This window comes from Mobula birostris, chromosome 27, assembly GCF_030028105.1.
Source record: "Mobula birostris isolate sMobBir1 chromosome 27, sMobBir1.hap1, whole genome shotgun sequence".
NCBI lineage: Eukaryota > Metazoa > Chordata > Chondrichthyes > Myliobatiformes > Myliobatidae > Mobula > Mobula birostris.
In genome coordinates this window covers 40454466-40474131 of record NC_092396.1, presented here as the reverse complement: position 1 = coordinate 40474131, position 19666 = coordinate 40454466, and the positions used below count along the sequence as shown (strand labels likewise).

The 19666-nt window shown below is 38.4% G+C and overlaps 1 protein-coding gene across 3 annotated transcripts in view; it reads right to left on the bottom strand.

Annotated features, from left to right (window-relative positions):
* Positions 1 to 19666, bottom strand: part of mtor (mechanistic target of rapamycin kinase) — a 341456-nt gene that overhangs the window by 55539 nt on the left and 266251 nt on the right. For all 3 annotated transcript variants that reach the window (XM_072245239.1, XM_072245242.1, XM_072245241.1), the window contains 4 exons: positions 17277 to 17384; positions 12277 to 12402; positions 11005 to 11136; positions 5338 to 5453 (listed from right to left, as the gene is read on the bottom strand). In XM_072245239.1, coding sequence (XP_072101340.1) covers positions 5338 to 5453; positions 11005 to 11136; positions 12277 to 12402; positions 17277 to 17384 — 482 coding nt within the window. The remainder of the gene's footprint in view (positions 1 to 5337; positions 5454 to 11004; positions 11137 to 12276; positions 12403 to 17276; positions 17385 to 19666) is intronic.

The following is a 19666-nucleotide window of genomic DNA, read 5'->3' as shown; positions in this document are numbered from 1 at the left end:
TTGGTGGAATGAGTCTCTGGCTGAATGTACTCCTGTGCCCAACCAGTACATTATGTAGTAGATGGGAGACACTGTCCAAGATGGCATGCAACTTGGACAGCATCCTCTTTTCAGACACCACTGTCAGAGAGTCCAGTTCCATCCCCACAACATCACTGGCCTTACAAATGAGTTTGTTGATTCTGTTGGTGTCTGCTATCCTCAGCCTGCTGCCCCAGCACACAACAGCAAACATGGTAGCACTGGCCACCACAGACTCGTAGAGCATCCTCAGCATCGTCCGGCAGATGTTAAAGGACCTCAGTCTCCTCAGGAAATAGAGACGGCTCTGACCCTTCTTGTAGACAGCCTCAGTGTTCTTTGACCAGTCCAGTTTATTGTCAATTCGTATCCCCAGGTATTTGTAATCCTCCACCATGTCCACACTGACCCCCTGGATGGAAACAGGGGTCACCGGTACCTTAGCTTGTAGGTTAATTGGTCATTGTGAATAGGCTAGGGTTAAATCGGTGGTTTGCTAGAGGTATGGCTCAGTGGGATGGAAGGACCTGTTCTGTACTGCGTCTCTACATAAATAAATAAAACTTTAAAAAAGAGAAGGCCAATAGTGGAACTTACACAAAATAAAAAAAATACTTCTCCTGTATAACAAATGACAATTTGAAGTTATTCATTTTATTTGAATTACTTTGAGGTATTTTGCTATGATTCTGTTTAAGTAGGAATCTTTTGTCAGCTCAATAGTGCAAAAAACAGAAAACCTAATGAAACCAATTTTGTTTTTCTGCCAAATTCATTCAAGGCAATTATTCTATAATAACATTTTGCATGGCATATACAGAACAAACCACATAAAGCGTGAAAGTGATCTCTTTTAAAATAAACAGCTAAGGAACTCAAATTCACTGACTCACATATAATTCGATACAAATGTAAATGTAATGGCATTTTACAGGCTATTAAATCAGTTCCCTCTTCATTCAGAAAGAATTTAACTGGATTTGCAAATGTTAAATATTGTAGCCATCCCCATCTTTACTGCTTTTAATAAGCTGATGGAGTTTAAATGAGAACATGATGGGCTGAAAATAAAAGAACTTTGAGAAAACTGAGGGCAAAATATCGTCATGATTATACATCTGAAAAAAAAAGTTAAGATATCTTCAGTTGCTTGCACAGTATTTATCTAGAGTTCAGTGATATGGCAACCATTGTCTTTCTTCCTTTCAAGTTATGCTGTCAATAGATTTATACCAACTCTCAGTTTAATCCCTGTTCAGTTTCCACAGTGTTTGGGTGCAAGAGCAATGTTTAATACCAAGACGATGGTCTTTGAATCTTTCCTGATCAAACATTAACAACAGGCATTTCTTGTATTTTAAAATGTCAAAGGTACTTCACAGGAATATTAAGAAACAACCTTTTACAGCAAGCCATTTAAATCATTAGAAAGAGGTGATATAGGATTGGAAGGTGCAGAATCTTTATGCGTTGAGCTAAGAAATCACAGGGGTAAAAGGACCCTGATGGCAGTTATTTACAGGCCTCCAAACAGCTGCAGTGATGTGGACTACAAATTACAACAGGAAATAGAAAAGGCTTGTCAGAAGGGCACTGTTATGATAATTGTGGGGGATTTTAACATGCGAGTGGATTGGGAAAATCAGGTCAGCACTGGATCTCAAGAGAGAGAATTTGTAGAATGTCTGCGAGATGGCTTTTTAGAACAGCTTGTTGTTGAGCCCACTAGGGGATTGGCTGTACTGGATTGGGTATTGAGTAATGAACCAGAGGTGATTAGAGAGATTGAGGTGAAGGAACCCTTAGGAGACAGTGATCGTAACATGATTGAGTTCACTGTGAAATTTGAAAAAGAGAAGCCGAAATCTGATCTGTCGGTATTTCAGTGGAGTAAAGGAAATTACAGTGGCATGAGAGAGGAACTAGCCAGAGTTGACTGGAAAGGGATACTGGCGGGAAGGACGGCAGAACAGCAGTGGCTGGAGTTTATGCGAGAAGTGAGGAAGGTGCAAGACAGATATATTCCAAAAAAAAAGAAAAGAAATTTTCGAATGGAAAACGGATGCAATCGTGGCTGACAGGAGATGTCAAAGCCAAAGTTAAAGCAAAGGAGAGGGCATACAAGGAAGCAAAAATTAGTGGGAAGACAGAGGATTGGGAAGTTTTTAAAAGCTTACAAAAGGAAACTAAGAAGGTCATTAAGAGGGAAAAGATTAACTATGAAAGGAAGCTAGCATATAATATCAAAGAGGATACTAAAAGCTTTTTCAAGTATATAAAGAGTAAAAGACAGCTGAGAGTAGATATAGGACCGATAGAAAATGATGCTGGAGAAATTGTAATGGGAGATAAGGAGATGGCAGAGGAACTGAACGAGTATTTTGCATTAGTCATCACTGAGGAAGACATCAGCAGTATACCGGACACTCAAGGGTGGCAGGGAAGAGAAGTCACAATTACGTAGTGTGTAGTCACAATTATGACAGAGAAAGTACTCAGGAAGCTGAATAGTCTAAAGGTAGATAAATCTCCCGGACCAGATGGAATGAACCCTCGTGTTCTGAAGGAAGAAGCAGCTGAGATTGCGGAGGCATTAGCGATGATCTTTCAAAAGTCGATGGATTCTGGCATGGTTCCGGAGGACTGGAAGATTGCAAATGTCACTCCGCTATTTAAGAAAGAGGCAAGGAAGCAAAAAGGGAATTATAGACCTATTAGCTTGACATCAGTGCTTGGGAAGTTGTTGGAATCGATTGTCAAGGATGAAGTTACAGAGTACCTGGAGGCATTTGACAAGATAGGCAGAACTCAGCATGGATTCCTTAAAGGAAAATCCTGCCTGACAAACCTATTACAATTTTTTGAGGAAATTACAAGTAGGCTAGACAAGGGAGATGTAGTGGATGTTGTATATTTGGATTTTCAGAAGGCCTTTGACAAGGTGCTACACATGAGGCTGCTTAACAAGATAAGAGCCCATGGAATTGCGGGAAAGTTACATACGTGGATAGAGTGTTGGCTGATTGGCAGGAAACAGAGAGTGGGAATAAAGGGATCCAGTTCTGGTTGGCTGCCGGTTACCAGTGGTGTTCCACAGGGGTCCGTGTTGGGGCCGCTTCTTTTTACCTTGTACATCAACGATTTGGATTATGGAATAGATGGCTTTGTGACTAAGTTTGCTGACGATACGGAGATAGGTGGAGGGGCTGGTAGTGCTGAGGAAACAGAGAGTCTGCAGAGAGACTTGGATAGATTGGAAGAATGGGCAAATGAAATACAATGTTGGAAAGTGTATGGTTATGCACTTTGGCAGAAGAAATAAATGGGCAGACTATTATTTAAATGGGGAGAGAATTCAAAGTTCTGAGATGCAACGGAACCTGGGAGTCCTCGTACAGGATACCCTTAGGGTTAACCTCCAGGTTGAGTCGGTAATGAAGAAGGCGAATGCAATGTTGGCATTCATTTCTAGAGGAATAGAGTATAGGAGCAGGGATGTGATGTTGAGGCTCTATAAGGCGCTGGTGAGACCTCGCTTGGAGTACTGTGGGTAGTTTTGGTCTCCTTATTTAAGAAAGGATGTGCTGACGTTGGAGAGGGTACAGAGAAGATTCACTAGAATGATACCGGGAATGAGAGGGTTAACATATGAGGAACACTTGTCCGCTCTTGGACTGTATTCCTTGGAGTTTAGAAGAATGAGGGGAGACCACATAGAAACATTTCGAATGTTGAAAGGCATGGACAGAGTGGATGTGGCAAAGTTGTTTCCCATGATGGGGGAGTCTAGTACGAGAGGGCATGACTTAAGGATTGAAGGGCGCCCATTCAGAACAGAAATGCGAAGAAATTTTTTTAGTCAGAGGGTGGTGAATCTATGGAACTTGTTGCCACGGGTGGCAGTGGAGGCCAAATCATTGGGTGTATTTAAGGCAGAGATTGATAGGTATCTGAGTAGCCAAGGCATCAAAGGTTATGGTGAGAAGGCGGGGGAGTGGGACTAAATGGGAAAATGGATCAGCTCGTGATAAAATGGCGCAGACTCGATGGGCCGAATGGTCAACTTCTGCTCCTTTGTCTTATGGGCTTATGGCCATACAAACATACACAGAAACTAATAATATGCTGGTTTTAGGGAGGTAAAATGAGAGCAATTTAGGAAGGAAATTAAAATACAGTTGGAGGGAGGGGAGAAGATGGTGGATCTGCAAAAGAACATGCCAGTGGTGGGTTGTTTCAAACAAAGATGATCAAGAGATCATATTTAGAGATAATGGAGTCAAATGACAACAAGTTATCTCCTCCTTTTTACTGCATACAGAAATAATTCAGAATACCACAGTGTTCAGCTTGATACTGCATTTTTGCAAAATTTTGTCATTTACCAACTTTCTGCCATACTATCATTCTGTAAAGTACTGAACTGAGAAACTGAATACACCTCACATTTGGACCCTCAGCTTATATCAGCTGTGCCTGGCACTCCTAGCACAAATGAGGTGATCAACGAATCCATCACTTGAATGACATACGTCAATCTGTGTGGAAAACGGAAGTGAAACTTTGCGTGATGCATTTCATGAACTTACATATGGAATGTCTTTCTTAAATGTACCTTATACAAAAATGCAACATCTACTGCTTCACGTGAGATCAATAACAGAGTGTGGGAATTAGAGTTGTGTCATTCAGTTATGTAGACTAAAACGAGAAAGAGTGCAGGTCCTATACACTCTAAGCCTTTTATATTTCCTGGGATGTTTTTATCTTCCCATTGCTAATCAAAATTTGATGAATGCTTTGAAGATGGTAAATTTAAAATAAAAATTGAAAATACTGGAAACAGCAGTCAGACTGAGCTTCGAAATGAAATATTAACTGCCTCTTTTTCCATTGGATTCATGCCTTCATTTTTTTTTTTAAACATTGTGGCTCACAATCCTGAGCAAGAGCAATGAGATCCTGTATATTCTCCAAATATGGATTGAATTTTGAATGAACTTGCCAAATATTTCACCTTCACAAAAGCCTTCTAGAGTAACCAAAAGGAACAGCTAGTTAAATGGATTTTGGAAAGTTGACTATATAGGAACCTGCAAAAATGCTCATATAATTTGGAAGAACTTGAAAAGTGGGGTTACATGAAGTGTAGTGCCAGGGGCTCCAACGGTGTGTGGTGGATTAACTGTGATCAAATGCAAACTTATAAAATTGTATATTGTCGGTTTTGGTGAAGATGCAGGCTGTTCTATTTGTGCGCTTTATGAAGTTACAAAAGAATAATGCAAGAAGCAAGCTCCAACAATAACTTCTAACCTTGCCATGAGCTTGTGGAGCTCCTGTTTATGTTGTTGGTCCTCAGCAGCAATGGCATGCTGAGCCTGCTGTTGCACATTCTGGACAAAGTGTTGCATATGTTGGAAAGCCTCAATCTGAAATAAAACAGAATTGATCAAAATATTTTTTAAAAAATCAAGATTTGCAAAAATATATAGTCTCACCATCATCCATACACATGACCTGACATATACGATTTGCAGTATAAATCTCAAGAATTAATATTAATGTAACAACTGAGCTAGTAGCATGAGCAGGTCCCAGACCTTTTAAAGGCAGGCAGTCAGACAATGTAGTATAAAATTACAACTAATTTTATTAACAAACAAAAGATTTTTTTGAAACATTGTATATAGAAAGGCAAGTCCATTTTCAAATAAAATACAGCTCTTGAGTTGCCATCAGATTGTATGAAGTGTATTAGTACTATCTTTAGCTTTTAACTTGTACAATGCTAGTCTCAAAACTATCACATTTTGAAATAAAATGCATCAATGCAATAAAGTGTGTTAGATAAAGTTGCTGATCAGTACAATAAAGCATATTAGTGCCTCAGGTTCACACAGAAATTTGAGATTAGCCATACAAATACCACAGGTTCAAGCTAAGCAAAACCAGCTAAACAAAAGACTAAAGCAGAAGCTTACACAAAGACATACATGGTCCTGAAATGTACAAAAGAAGCTGCACCTCACGCAGGTTAACATTATCACTCAAATAAATTAAAATAAGTCAGCCAAGAGGATCAGCAATGCCACACATTCATCTTCTACAACAGACTGAACCTCAGGGATTAATATTAATATATTTCATTTCAACTTCTACCACAGCAACCAACAATGATAAGTAATCCGGAGGACCAATTCTATCCCTTGCAATCCTTCTGCACTTAACATATTAGTACAATCCTTAGGATTCTCCTTCACATTGTCTGCTCGGGAAACCTCATACCTTTTCTCAGCCCTCGTGATTTGCTTCCTAAGTGTTCTCTTGCATTTCTTATACTGCTTAGGTATCTCAATTGTTCCTACCCACAATGCACCTCCTTTCCTTTTTCTTAACCAGGGCCTCAATATTTCTAGATTTCCAGCATCTGCAGAATCTCTTCTGTTTCAAATCAGCACATCCAACAGAGCCAGGAGTAGCTTATTTCAAGTGATAGGCTAATTCAACATGCTATCATAAAGAGACACTCAAGAGCTTCTGTTCCGCTGATGTGTTTGTGCAGAATGTCTCGATTGCCCACTAAATGACCTGTTCCCTAAATGGTGCCAGTCAAACTATAATTGCAGCCATATGTAAGTCAGTGTGAATAATTTTCAATGTCAGTCAAAAAAAATTACTTAATTTCTGCCACCAGGCTCCCAATTGCCCCTACACCTTTCTGTTTTAGCATATCTCAAGATTATGGTCATCTTTCGTCCATGTTACATCCTCTAGCTTGCAAAGGCTTTTACAGACTGAGAAGCACAGGCTGAATTACTTATATGCATGTCAGAAAACTTAGAACTTAAAAAAAAAAGCCGTAGAATTTTATTAAACTAAGAAATTGAACTAAGAAACTAAGAAACAGCGGTTAGCTATCAAATTTACAATACAATCCTATCAGAATCTACCCTTAAAGTCAGGTTGGTTTTCATGGTAAAACATGGCCACGCTACAGTGACAGGTCAGATTTCAGGGTGAAGTGGCTTACAGTTAAAATCAGGATATTTAAAGTTGCCTGTCTAATTGAGTAGCTGTCTTCCTTCTGCCTGTTGGTCAACAGATCCTAACTACTAGAAAAGAGTAGAGGTGGGGCATTGACATCCTGCAGTTTAGATTAAATCATTTACTGTCATTATCACAAGGGAAGTACATCACTGCTCTATATTTTTTTCTGATCCATCACATTATCTTAATTGGTTTGCTGTGTAATAAAATGGCTTTAAGTAGCTACTGTAGATACTTACACTTTAATGTTCAGGTTTAAGATACTATTTCAATTTTAAATGCAAAAGGGAAATGGGAAAAATGCTAAGGCTACATTTCATCATTTACATGCAAACTGCTGAAAATAAATATTTAAGTGCTATAAATTAAACTTGGTACATTGTTCCCCTCAAGGAAATAGAAGTGGCTAACATAATTCCTGTTCAGTGCTAACACAGTTCAAAATGCACAACATCTTGGTGTTTGGAACATTGTTTACATTATGCATTAAAGATAATGACTTGTATTTATTAAATGACAGCAACATTACATGGTGCGGCACAAGAGTACAGTGTTACAAAACTTGATGGAACTCAAAGAATATATTCTAATTACTTCTTTTTGGGATCTAAGCATTGCTGGCAAGACCAATATTTATTATTCAGTCCTAATTATCCTCAAGAAGGTGGTGATGAGCAACTTTCTTGAAACAGCTGCTGGCCAACTGAATATATTCTCGTAAAGCTGTTAAGTAGAGAGTTTCAAGATTTTTACTCAGTGATGCTAAAGAACTGATGATATATGTGTTTCTGAATTGCAATCTGTTATAATCATCTGAACAAGTAACTGCAGTGCATTTTGCAGATGGTGGAACACATGACTGCTTGGAGTGATTGATAGGGAGTCAATCAATGGAGTGCTTTGTTGTGGATGTTGTAGTTCCTTGACTGCTGTCTGAGCAGCACTCATCTATGCAAGTGGAAAGCATTCTACCCTATTTGTGGCTTGCCGATCACGTAAAGCCTTTGGGCTGTCAGGAGGCCAGTTACTCACCACAGGATACCCTATCACTGACCTGCTCTTATTGCCATCTTATTACATCTGTGGCCAAACTGAGTTAAGTGATCAAGAGTGACTCCAAGATGTGATTGGAAGGAGATGAGGTAACTGTAATGAGATTGAATGCCCTGACTAAGACCGTCATTGACACAAATATTTATTTGCCACTTATTGGCTCATTCCTGAATGTTGTCAAAGTCTTACTGTGTGCCAAAGTCTTACTGTGTGCAGGTGCAGATAGCTTCACCTCTGATGAATTAACATTAAACCTTCATCAATGAACATCCTCACCTTTGACCTTAGGATGGAAAAGAAAACACTAATGAAAGAGCTAAGGATGGCTGGGGCCTTGATGAAATATTGCGACTAGGATGAGATGATGAAGCTCCAACAACAGTGATCGTTTCCCTTCATGACTCCAACTACTGAAATATTTTCCTCTCAATGCCACTAACTTGTTTTACCAGGCTCTGTAATGTTATACCTGTTCCCTTGTAATGGTGGTGACAATATCAGCCGTTGTCACTTCACCACTAACTCGTCTTTGGCTGTGATCAAGTCAGGAGCCAAGTTAATTGAACAAAATACAAACTGGACATGGATGAGTCGGCTACTGGGGAGGAAGTGCTGTTTGACATGATTGTTAATGGCATCTTCCATTACTTTTCCATTGATTGAGAGTAGGCTGACTGGACAGGTTTTTGTACTGCTTTTTGTGAGCAGGGGATAATTTGGATAATAAACCACTTAGCTGGAGAGATTTCAGTTTTGTTTAGTATTAACAGCTTGACTACAGATGTGGTCATTGTGGAGTGCAGACCTTCAGCTGGAATGGGCCTGGGGACTTACCCATCATCAGGACTACTGGGTCATTGAGTACCTTGTCTTTATTTAAGGAGACTTGCACTAGAATTACACATAACCCTTCTCAAGGTTCACCAACTAAAAGGTCTTTTTTTGTGGCTACCAATGCAAAGCATTTATTTCGGACATTTTGGCTTCACGCACAGATTGCCGCTGGTGTTCTTATTAGGCCCCACCCTCTCCCTGGTTATTCTTTCACCCTTAGGACATTGAGTTCTTATGGCAATTGAATCAAATGCATGGTCATCAGTTACATCTTTTTCTTCCCATTTTCAGTTAGTGATTAAATTTAAATTCGGCTGTTGCCATTCTATGGTTTGAAATCACATCACTAGATTGATAGCCCAGATATCTGAATTCCAAGTTCGGTGACTGCTGTGCCATTAGTGTATGCACATTAAGACGAATGAAAATGCACTTACCTGGAATAATTTAAATATTATAAGCTAAAAAAGAAACATTCTGGAATTTATATGGCTTAGTTCCTATGTTGTCATCTTAACTCATTTCCTGCCAGCATAGGCACATTGGAATTCACTTACTTTCCACTGGAACACTATTTAAGAAATTTAGTTGAATTTCATTCTGCCATGTCATCCGTGCCAGTCAATGGAAATGGAAACTTTCACGTTTCTTCATCATTCCCGACCTTGTTAGTTCAGTTTGGAGAAGTGAAACACTGGAAGGTACGTAGTGTTGTTGCTCAAGTGTACATGCACAAAGCATATGAAGCCACAGTGGGCGAATCAACATTCCCTCATGTAGTCACAATTTCAAATGCTGCTACTTGAACCAAAACACAATCTGGGGAAGTCAACAGTGCTGTTTATCTGAGAAAAGAGCTTGCCTGAGGTGATCTTTGTACTAAGACAAATTTTCAACTTATAAAAACAAAAGCATGGAAATGTGAGAGTAGGTACTTCTAGAAAGGGAAAATGTATTTCAGAAACAGCTACGTTACAATAAGTAGTAAGGTAAAATTGCCTCCACAATGACATGATAAAGTTTGGCATAAGTTGTCCCAAACTCATAAATCTATTACATTTAGTCGATATTAACAGAATACAACATAATATCACAATATGTCCAGAAGTTTGACTTGCTAATTAGTTTCACATTTCAGAGAAAACCACCGGTCCCAATGAAGTTTCTTCCTGAACCTTTCATATTCCCCATCTGATAGTGGTTGAAATTTCCAAACCCCTAGAAGTCAATTTCTCTATGTTGTCATATAATTACTAGAATTATAACTTTTTGAGTTAAGAAACTGAACTTCTAAAAATCATATTTTGAACTTACAAAGAAGCGATATTAGATACTAGAAAGTATCAAGCATGGAAGTTTCAGCAGATGCCCAGATAACTACTAACACTTCCTCATAAAGCCATTTGGATTTACATAAGTTTGGATTCTACATAAAGAACCAATTTCTCAACCACTGTTTCTCCATCTCTGCTCTACCACTGGCTTCACCCATTTTATATTGTTGATTGGTTAGGGCATGAGGGATATTGGGGCTGAGAGGAAAATTGGATCAACCATGATGAAATGGCAGAGCAGACTCGATGGGCCAAATGGCCTAATTCTGCTCCTATACCTCATAGCCTTATAAAATCAATACAAATACCTCCATCAAATTGTATCCAGCCCAGGGACTGTTTTTCTAATGATTTTAATGGAGCAGGTTTTGAAAGCTTTAATGATTGTTAATATATTTTCTATTTCAGAATGAAATATTCACAGCTTTTTTGACAACTTTGTCATAACTGGCTGTCACTTTCTTTCCAAGCCTTTCTTATCAGTGGGACTTCTTTTCCTCAGACTATCATGATACTTTTAGAACATGTTGTGCAATATCTCCATAACACAAGCTCTTGCTGGGGGACCCCTGTAAGTCTAAACTTATTTCAGAGTGCGCTGTAAGTGTGAGTGTACAATTGTGCCTTTAAACTCATATTTCTGATACAATATTTCATATTTCTCATACAATACTCATATTTCTGATACAATATTTCATAAATTGTAACCTACCTTGCGGGTACTTTTCCACATATACTTCATGTAAGAATAAGTGACGTGAGGATGAACTGTTGACAGAGGCTGATCAAGATGCTTTGAAGGATCTACACCAAGCAGCTGTACTAAGGTTTTATGAGCCAGAGCCTAGAAACAGAACAATTTTGAAAAGTACCGTCAGATAATTTGACTGAATTTGGAATTCCCCCCACTTCTTTCAATCCCTCCCCCCCCCCTGCATATAGCTCTCACATTCTGTACCGGTTTATTGTTGTGTCATGCATTAAGATAAAGTGAAATACTCTTCATGCAGATTAACTTCATTATGCAGGCATTGAAGTAGAACAAGGTAAAACAATGACAATGTAGAACAATGTCTAAATGCTAGAGATAAAATTCATATTTATGATGGAGACTGTTCTCAAAACTTCTGGTACCTAATACCTGATGGAATACCATCATGCAGAAATTGTAGGGTGTAATTACAATACAAAACAGGTAATTTCTCTTATGAATGCAGACTGAAGAATTAAAATAGCAGTAAACAATAGGAATCAAATGTGAAACAGGGACAGGATTAAGTTTGCATCCCTGATCTGTTATCTTCGATTTTTACTTTGATCATACAATTGGTATTTATTCTCTGTGGTTCTTATCAGAGAAGAATGATTAATAATTTTATAAATTAACACATTATAAGCTGTGGTTTAAAAAAAAGAACCCTAATTTCTGACCGTAAAACAGTACAGCACAGGAAAAGGCCCTTCAGATCATAATGTGTGTGCCAATCATGATGACAAGTTAAACAAATCATTTCTGCCTGCAAATGATCAATGTCCCTTCATTCCCTGCAAATTCACATGCCTATCTATAAGCCTCTTGAATGCCGCACTGCATTTCCTTCAACTACCAACCCTGGTACTGTGCTCTTGGCATCCACTAGTCTATGCAAAACAAAAAATCTTGCCACACATATCCCCTTCAATCTTTCCCCACTTGCCTTCAATGCTGGTCATTTGACATTTCTACTCTGGAAAAATAGACTGTGGCCCTTCAACCTATCTATGCCTCTCATAATTTTATAAACTTCAATCAGGTCTCCCCCCTGTCTCCAGAAAACAAAACCCAGGATTGTCCAACCTCTCCATACAGCAATTGGACTGTGAAATGGTGAAGCAAACTAAAGATCTCACTACTCATTACAGTGGAATTAAAACATTCCCCTTTCTATCACCCATAAAATTATATCATGCAGGGTTCCCACAGTATTGAAATTTAATTTCTTACCAAACGTCCATTCTTGCCACAAAGACTAGCATACTTTAACCAGGTCCTCATATCTTCATGTGGCCCAATAACAAGGGAGCGAACCATTAGGATACGTTGCCAGTCTTCTACAATCTGCTGGCAGCCCTGTGGAGGAAACAGGCAGCAGGAAATACCTGAAATTTCTGCAAAATCTCAACAATTCTCTCCAGTTTGTTCTTATTTTCTTTTATCCAAATAGTAATAGCTCACTTATATAGCAGTAACAGCAATACTGATGGCTCTTGGCATTCATAAAAGAACAGGGTAATATGTGAAATAATATTTTTTGGGGCCTCCATACAGTTTAGTGGGCAAGTGTGGTAATCTCAGAATGTGCTATACTCAATGTTAATTTGAGTCAAGTTAGATGATTTCAATAGAAAGAGAAAAAAATATCATTTGAATTTCCATTCTACATTCCTTCTCTTGTTGGAATGTATGAATCTTTGGATGCCAAGTGCGAACAGAATCAAGACTTATATACAGCAATATGACCTATCCACCATACACATGACAAAAAGCCAATTGAATACAGTATTAAAGAGCTGCCAACACTTGCATTATATCACAGTACAAGTCAATGCCTTTAGGAGAGGGGAGAGACGAGGGGGGAAAAAAAAAGAAACACTAAATCTAAGCACTGTGAGTAGAAACACAACCAAAGACCTCATTATTAGTGCATATGACACCATCTAATCTGGTTTACATTACTGGGCCAGACCTGCCAATGCCAATGGCCAATGAATGGATTAAATAAAACACAAATTTAAAAACAAAAAGACTCTCATAGAGGCTAAATTAAAATGTGAAAAGCAAAGGTTATTAAATAGGGGATATTTGATCAATTCATTTTAGTTGCAATTAGCAATAGGGATACAAGAACTTGATTGTAATATTATGAAATAAAAATAACTCCAAAAAGCCTTCATATTTTTTCATGCAGAGACTGGAACATGTAAACAAGGCTGGAATGTTGTCTCAAACAGACACTCTCCAAATTCTCTTTAATAAAAAATAGCGCATTAGTCTTAATTTGCTTCTGTTTTCCTTCAAAAACACAGGAGGAAAAAGAAAGGAATTTGATCCTGATCATGATTCTATGTGAGAAGTTTAATTTTATTTCTCTACAGGGAGTTTCAATTAAAATAGAGAAGTAAATGACAGAATGCTTTAAAAACAAGCAGTAACAAAATCTGATAGAGGAATTCAGCACCGATGTAGGGTTTTGACCAAAACATCAATAATTCAGTTCCCCCACAGATGCTGCTTGACTCAGAGTTCCTCCAGATTCCATGCCATCATCACGTGGCTAACATTAGGCATGAAGTGCAGGAGCCTGAACCAGGCTCAAAAGCAGCTATTTCCCTTCAACTATTTGGTTCTTGAACCAATTTACAAAATCCTAATCAGTATCTTGCTATAGCAACACAATAAACATTTTGATAACTTTGAACTACATGGACTTCATTTTTTTTGTACTAATCCTGTTCTTTCTTGTAAGATTTGTTTAATATATGTTTTTCTTGAGAATATTGGGCATGTGATTTCAGCATCTACAGTCTTGTTTCCCCATTTCAAAAAAAAACTGCACCAGGTTTACAGATTGCTGGAGATTATTTCTGGTATCCATAATTTTATGCCACAATTTCTGCTGTTACTGTAGATCTCAATTCTCTTCACAAATGCTGAAAATAAAAGGCTTGACAAAATAAACAACAAGTTTCTGTTCAGTACAGTATTTCTGCAGTTGTATTTAGATTAAATAATTGATTCTGTTGTTATTTATATTGACCACATTAATTCCCCATGAATCACAAAATAAAAAATATCATTAAGGGTATTTCCTAGCCACTTTATTAGCTACCTCCTCTACCTAGTAAGGTGGCAACTGAATGCATGGTCATGGTCTTTGGCTACTGAGCCCATGTTATGCGTTTAGAGATGCTCTTCTGCACACCACTGTTGTAACACATGGTTATTTAATTTACTGTTGCCTTCCTGTCAGCTTGAACCAGTCTGAACATTTTTCTTTGAACTCTCTCATTAACAAAGCATTTTCTCCCACAGAACTGCCACTCACTGAATGTTTTTTTTTAAAATGTTTTTTACACCATTCTCTGTAAACTAGAGAGACTGGCATGAATGAAAATCCCAGGAGATTAGCAGTTTCTGAGATATTCAAACCATGCCATCTATCACCAACAATCATTCCATGGCCAAAGACATTTAGACCATCTTTCTTCTCTTATTCTGATGTTTAGCCTGAACCTCTTGAACGTGCCAGCATGCTTTAATGCATTGATTTGCTGCTACATAATTGGCTGATTAGAAGTTTGGATTAATGAGCAGGTGTACAGGTGAACCTAATAAAATGGCCACTGAGTGTTAATCTACTCCAAGTGCAAAGGCTCAGGACTACAACATACAACACAAAGCACACGTTAGTGGATTTTATTGTGACTTGTAATTTGGAAGTGGGGAGGTTCTATTTGGTTTTCAATTTAAAAAAATATATATACATACACATTATACATACAATTACAACTCCACCATAGTGATTGTACTTGTATTTCTGACAAATGAATGTGAAATTTGTGAACTGTTTCCAACATCTGAGTGTTCTCTCAAGACCAAGTTTTTGAACTTGCAATTTACTGTGATTTTGTCTTCAAGTGATGCTAACCATATCCACCTTAATTGCAACTTTGCATCTGGCACAATACTATTTCTCTAGGCACACAGTTGAAGAGGAGATGGAATAAACATTTCAGACTGACCTGAATTCAATCCCACATAATATAAACCTAACCTCCAAAGGGCTCAATTCAATTTTAATTCTGTGTGGAATTAGCTGAAGTGGGGTGGAGTGGGGTGGGTGGATACAACTTACCTCAGTTTCTCTGAATGAGGCACAAGATATTTAGATGGGTCAATATCCACTGACTCTGCAAAGGCATTTGTGACAGTGGTGAATTCGTGGAACTCGTTGCCACAGGCAGCTGTGGAGGCCAAGCGTTTCTGAATATTTAAGGCAGAGGGTGATAGATACTTGATTGGTCAGGGCATGAAGGGATACGGGGTGGTGGGAGGGAACAGGAGATTGTGGCTGAGGGGAAAAGTGGATCAGCCATGATGAAATGGGTGAGTAGAATTGATGGCCCAAATGGCCTAATTCTTCTCCTTTTTCTTATGGCCTTATTTGCAACTACTGATCTCTGCACAATTTTCTCAACTGATTGAGCTGAGTACGTATGTCTGGCTTCCGATGCGTTAACGTATACAGTGGCATGCAAATGTTTGGGCACCCCAGGTCAAAATTCCTGTTACTGTCAATAGTTAAGTGAGTAGAAGATGAACTGATCTCCAAAAGTCATAAAGTTAAAGATAAAACATTCTTTTCAACATTTTAAGCAAGATTAGTGTATTATTTTTGCCTTGTACAATTTTAGAGTGAAAAAAACAAAAGGAATACCATGTAAAAGTTTGGGCACCCCAAGAGATTTGAGCTCTCAGGTAACTTTTACCAAGGTCTCAGACCTTAAATAGCTTGTAAGGGCTATGGCTACGGCACAGTCATCGTTAGGAAAGGACAGGTGATGCAAATTTGAAAGCTTTATAAATACCCTGACTCTTCAAACCTTGTCCCAACAATCAGCAGCCATGGGCTCCTCTAAGCAGCTGCCTAGCACTCTGAAAATTAAAATAAATGATGCCCACAAAGCAGGAGAACGCTATAAGGTGGTAGCAAAGAGTTTTCAGGTAGACGTTTCCTCAGTTCGTAATGTAATTAAGAAATGGCAGTTAACAGGAACGGTGGAGGTCAAGTTGAGGTCTGGAAGACCAAGAAAACTTTCTGAGAGAACTGCTTGTAGGATTGCTAGAAAGGCAAATCAAAACCCCCGTTTGAAAGACCTTCAGGAAGATTTAGCAGACTCTGGAGTGGTGGTGCACTGTTCTACTGTGCAGCAACACCTGCACAAATATGACCTTCATGGAAGAGTCATCAGAAGAAAATCTTTCCTGCATCCTCACCACAAAATTCAGCGTCAGAAGCTTGCAAAGGAACATCTAAACAAGCCCGATGCATTTTGGAAACAAGTCTTGTGGACTGAAGAAGTTAAAATATAACTTTTTGGCCGCAAAGAGCAAAGGCATGTTTGGAGATAAAAGGGTGCATAAATTCATGAAAAGAGCACCACTCTAACTGTTAAGCACGGGGGTGGATCGATCATGCTTTGGGTTTGTGTTGCAGCCAGTGGCACAAGGAACATTTCACTGGTAGAGGGAAGAATGAATTCCATTAAATACCAGCAAATTCTGGAACCAAACATCACACCATCTGTAAAAAAGCTGAAGGTGAAAAGAGGATGGCTTCTACAACAGGATAATGATCCTAAACGCACTTCAAAATCCACAATGGACTACCTCAAGAGGCGCAAGCTAAAGGTTTTGCCATGGCCCTCAAAGTCCCCCAACCTAAACATCATCGAAAATCTGTGGATAGACCGTAAAAGAGCAGTGCATGCAAGACGGCCCAAGAACCTCACAGAACTAAAAGCCTTTTGCAAGGAAGAATGGGCGAAAATCCCCTCAACAAGAATTGAAAGACTCTTAGCTGGCTACAAAAAAATGTTTACAAGCTGTGATACTTGCCAAAGGGGGTGTTACTAAGTACTGACCATGCAGGGTGCGCAAACTTTTACTTTAGCCCTTTTCTTTTTTTGTTATTTTGAAATTGTAAAAGATGGAAATAAAAAAGTAATCTTGCTTAAAAATATTAAAGAAATGTGTTATCTTTAACTTATGTTAAAGAAATGTGTTAACTTTAACCTTTTGGAAATCAGGTCATCTTTTACTTGCTTAGCTATTCACAGTAACAGAAATTTTGACCGGGGATGCCCAGACTTTTGCATGCCACTGTATGTCCATGCTGACCAGTGGCTGTAGTTTTGATGCCTTGGAAGAGCGAGCTGACTTGCCTGGAGTCGTTCCCACCAGGTTTGTCGTATGATATCCCGCCGCTCTGGAACGAGCTTATACTGGATTACCTCTTCCAGCTCTGATAACATCTGACAGGATACCATGGCCTACAGAGTGACAGAATCACAGTTATTGCATATGATTTATAAGACATAACTTGAATACTTAAAAAGAGAGTAATTACATCGCTGGCATCATAAAGCACAACTTTGAGCACCACCTTCCCCAAGGAACAATGAATATCATGTATTGCAGGAGTCTGAGCAAAAAGTTTTTGTAGCTTAGCTCATTTCAGAAGAACCTGCCAGAATATTCTTCCCATCCTCCAATATCAAAGCTGCAAACCAGATATAATTAACCAACCGAGTTCTTTCAGGTTATCTAAAAAAGCCCGTTGATTAGTCCACCTTAAAAAAAGACTTTAAGCACATTTGTCAGTAGCAAATTTGCCATATGTAGGCACCAACCTTTCAAGCAGGAAAGAGCTGCTGGGGGATCTCAGCAGGTCAGACAGCATCTGTGTAATTCGAGGGGTGGTCAACACATTGGGTCAAAACCCTGCTTCAGCATCTTGCATCAACCAACCAATTGCGCACAACTGTGTGTGATGTTTGTGCACCGTACTTCAATCACTGAGGCTGGGTGCCTTGGTTTTGTAGTGGAGGTGATGCAGGGTTCAACTCTTTCCTATTGTTCTATTATTACACTCCAGAGTGAAACAAGTGATCAAAACACACACTACAAAAAACCATCTGTTTGGATATAAAATTAAACCCCGAACCAAAGCCAATTCAATTGCTGCTAACCAAAACCCACTTCAGCTAAGAATTTGTAATTATTTTTGATAACTGACCTGGTCCGTATAGCTCTATCATGCATGAGCACATTAGTTGTCAAGAGTATTGGCAAGGCCATTAGAAGACCTTCATAAACTTCAAATAGTACCATGGGATTTTCTACATCTACATGAACACTGCCACATCTGAAAGACTCATCAGCTGAGATCACAAATTTAAGTTGTGGTATGGGGCTTCAGCTTGTATTGGCAAATGAGTCACGCTGTGAAATTATCCAAACATGCCAATGCTTACAACATAACACAAACACAATAAAAGGTTTAAGAACCATAACTGCAAAAGGTCATATGAAAAAATATACTCTGATGTAAATATACAATATTAATTGAATGCATCAGTTAAATATGGCAAAGGATATAGAATTCACCTCCAAGTAACTTGGAAAAAATTTACTGATTTTGTAATTTTAAATTAAAATTGCCATTTATGTACAAATTGTTCTGTCCATAGCTCTCCTTATGACATGAAATAATTAATCAAACCAAATGCCTCAAATGATAAAACATAGCTAATTTGTTTTTGTTTTGTCCTTGTACAGGTACTTGTTTGAATGAGAATCACATTGATTATCACTGTCTTATATGGCATGGAATTTGTTTTGCAGCAACAGTATAATACAAAGACAAATATAAATTAAACAATTAGTAAAGAAAGACAAGGAATAATGAGGTAGTTTTGATGGATCTGACGATGGAGAAGAAGAAGCTGTTCCTGAGATGTTGGATGGGGTTAGAAATTCCAGACTGCATTACAAAACTTTACAAGAAACTACTGAATTAGAAGGAGAAGCAGCAGAATAATAGGAGGCAAAATGAGAATAAACTGGAATTTCTCTGACCTTTGTTGTCTCTCGTTATATCCACAGATTTCAAATTCATCACAATTCTTTCACTAAACTGCATTTCCCTTTACTATTGTCCTAACTGTAGTTAGACTGCTTCAGTGGTTTTAGAGTAGTTCATATTTTCTTACATCAAATAAAAAAATGTTTGTCTACTCATGCTATTAGGATATTCATGTAAATTTTCTTCTACATTCACAAAAGATCAAAACTGTTCAGCTTAAATACAACTCCCTCTCAGACATCCAACTCTGAACATTGAACTGAAATTGCTTTTATAATTTTTTACCATTGATTAGTTCTTGAAACTCCATATATTAGCATCATGATTTTTTTTTGCACTATGATCAAGTGACATTCAATATTGTATTGCAAAGCTCCCTAAGCCATTGATATATAACAATTAGTTAACATACGAGTTTCTCACAGGGGAGCATTTAGCTACAATTGTTGCATTTCTCTTTTGGACTTGGAAATTTGGGTCGCATCCCCATTCCAAGCAATATTACCTAATAGAGGTGGGAGCTCAGCCTCAAAATTACGGGTTGATATCCAGCTAGAGACTCACATTGAAGAAGACCACCAACTTCATCCAGTGATGTATGGTGTCGTTAAAGCAAAGCCTAGTTGGCAGGTGTTGTCTGGTAGGAGGCTAAATGCAATAATATCTTCTAACCAGGATAAGCCAAAA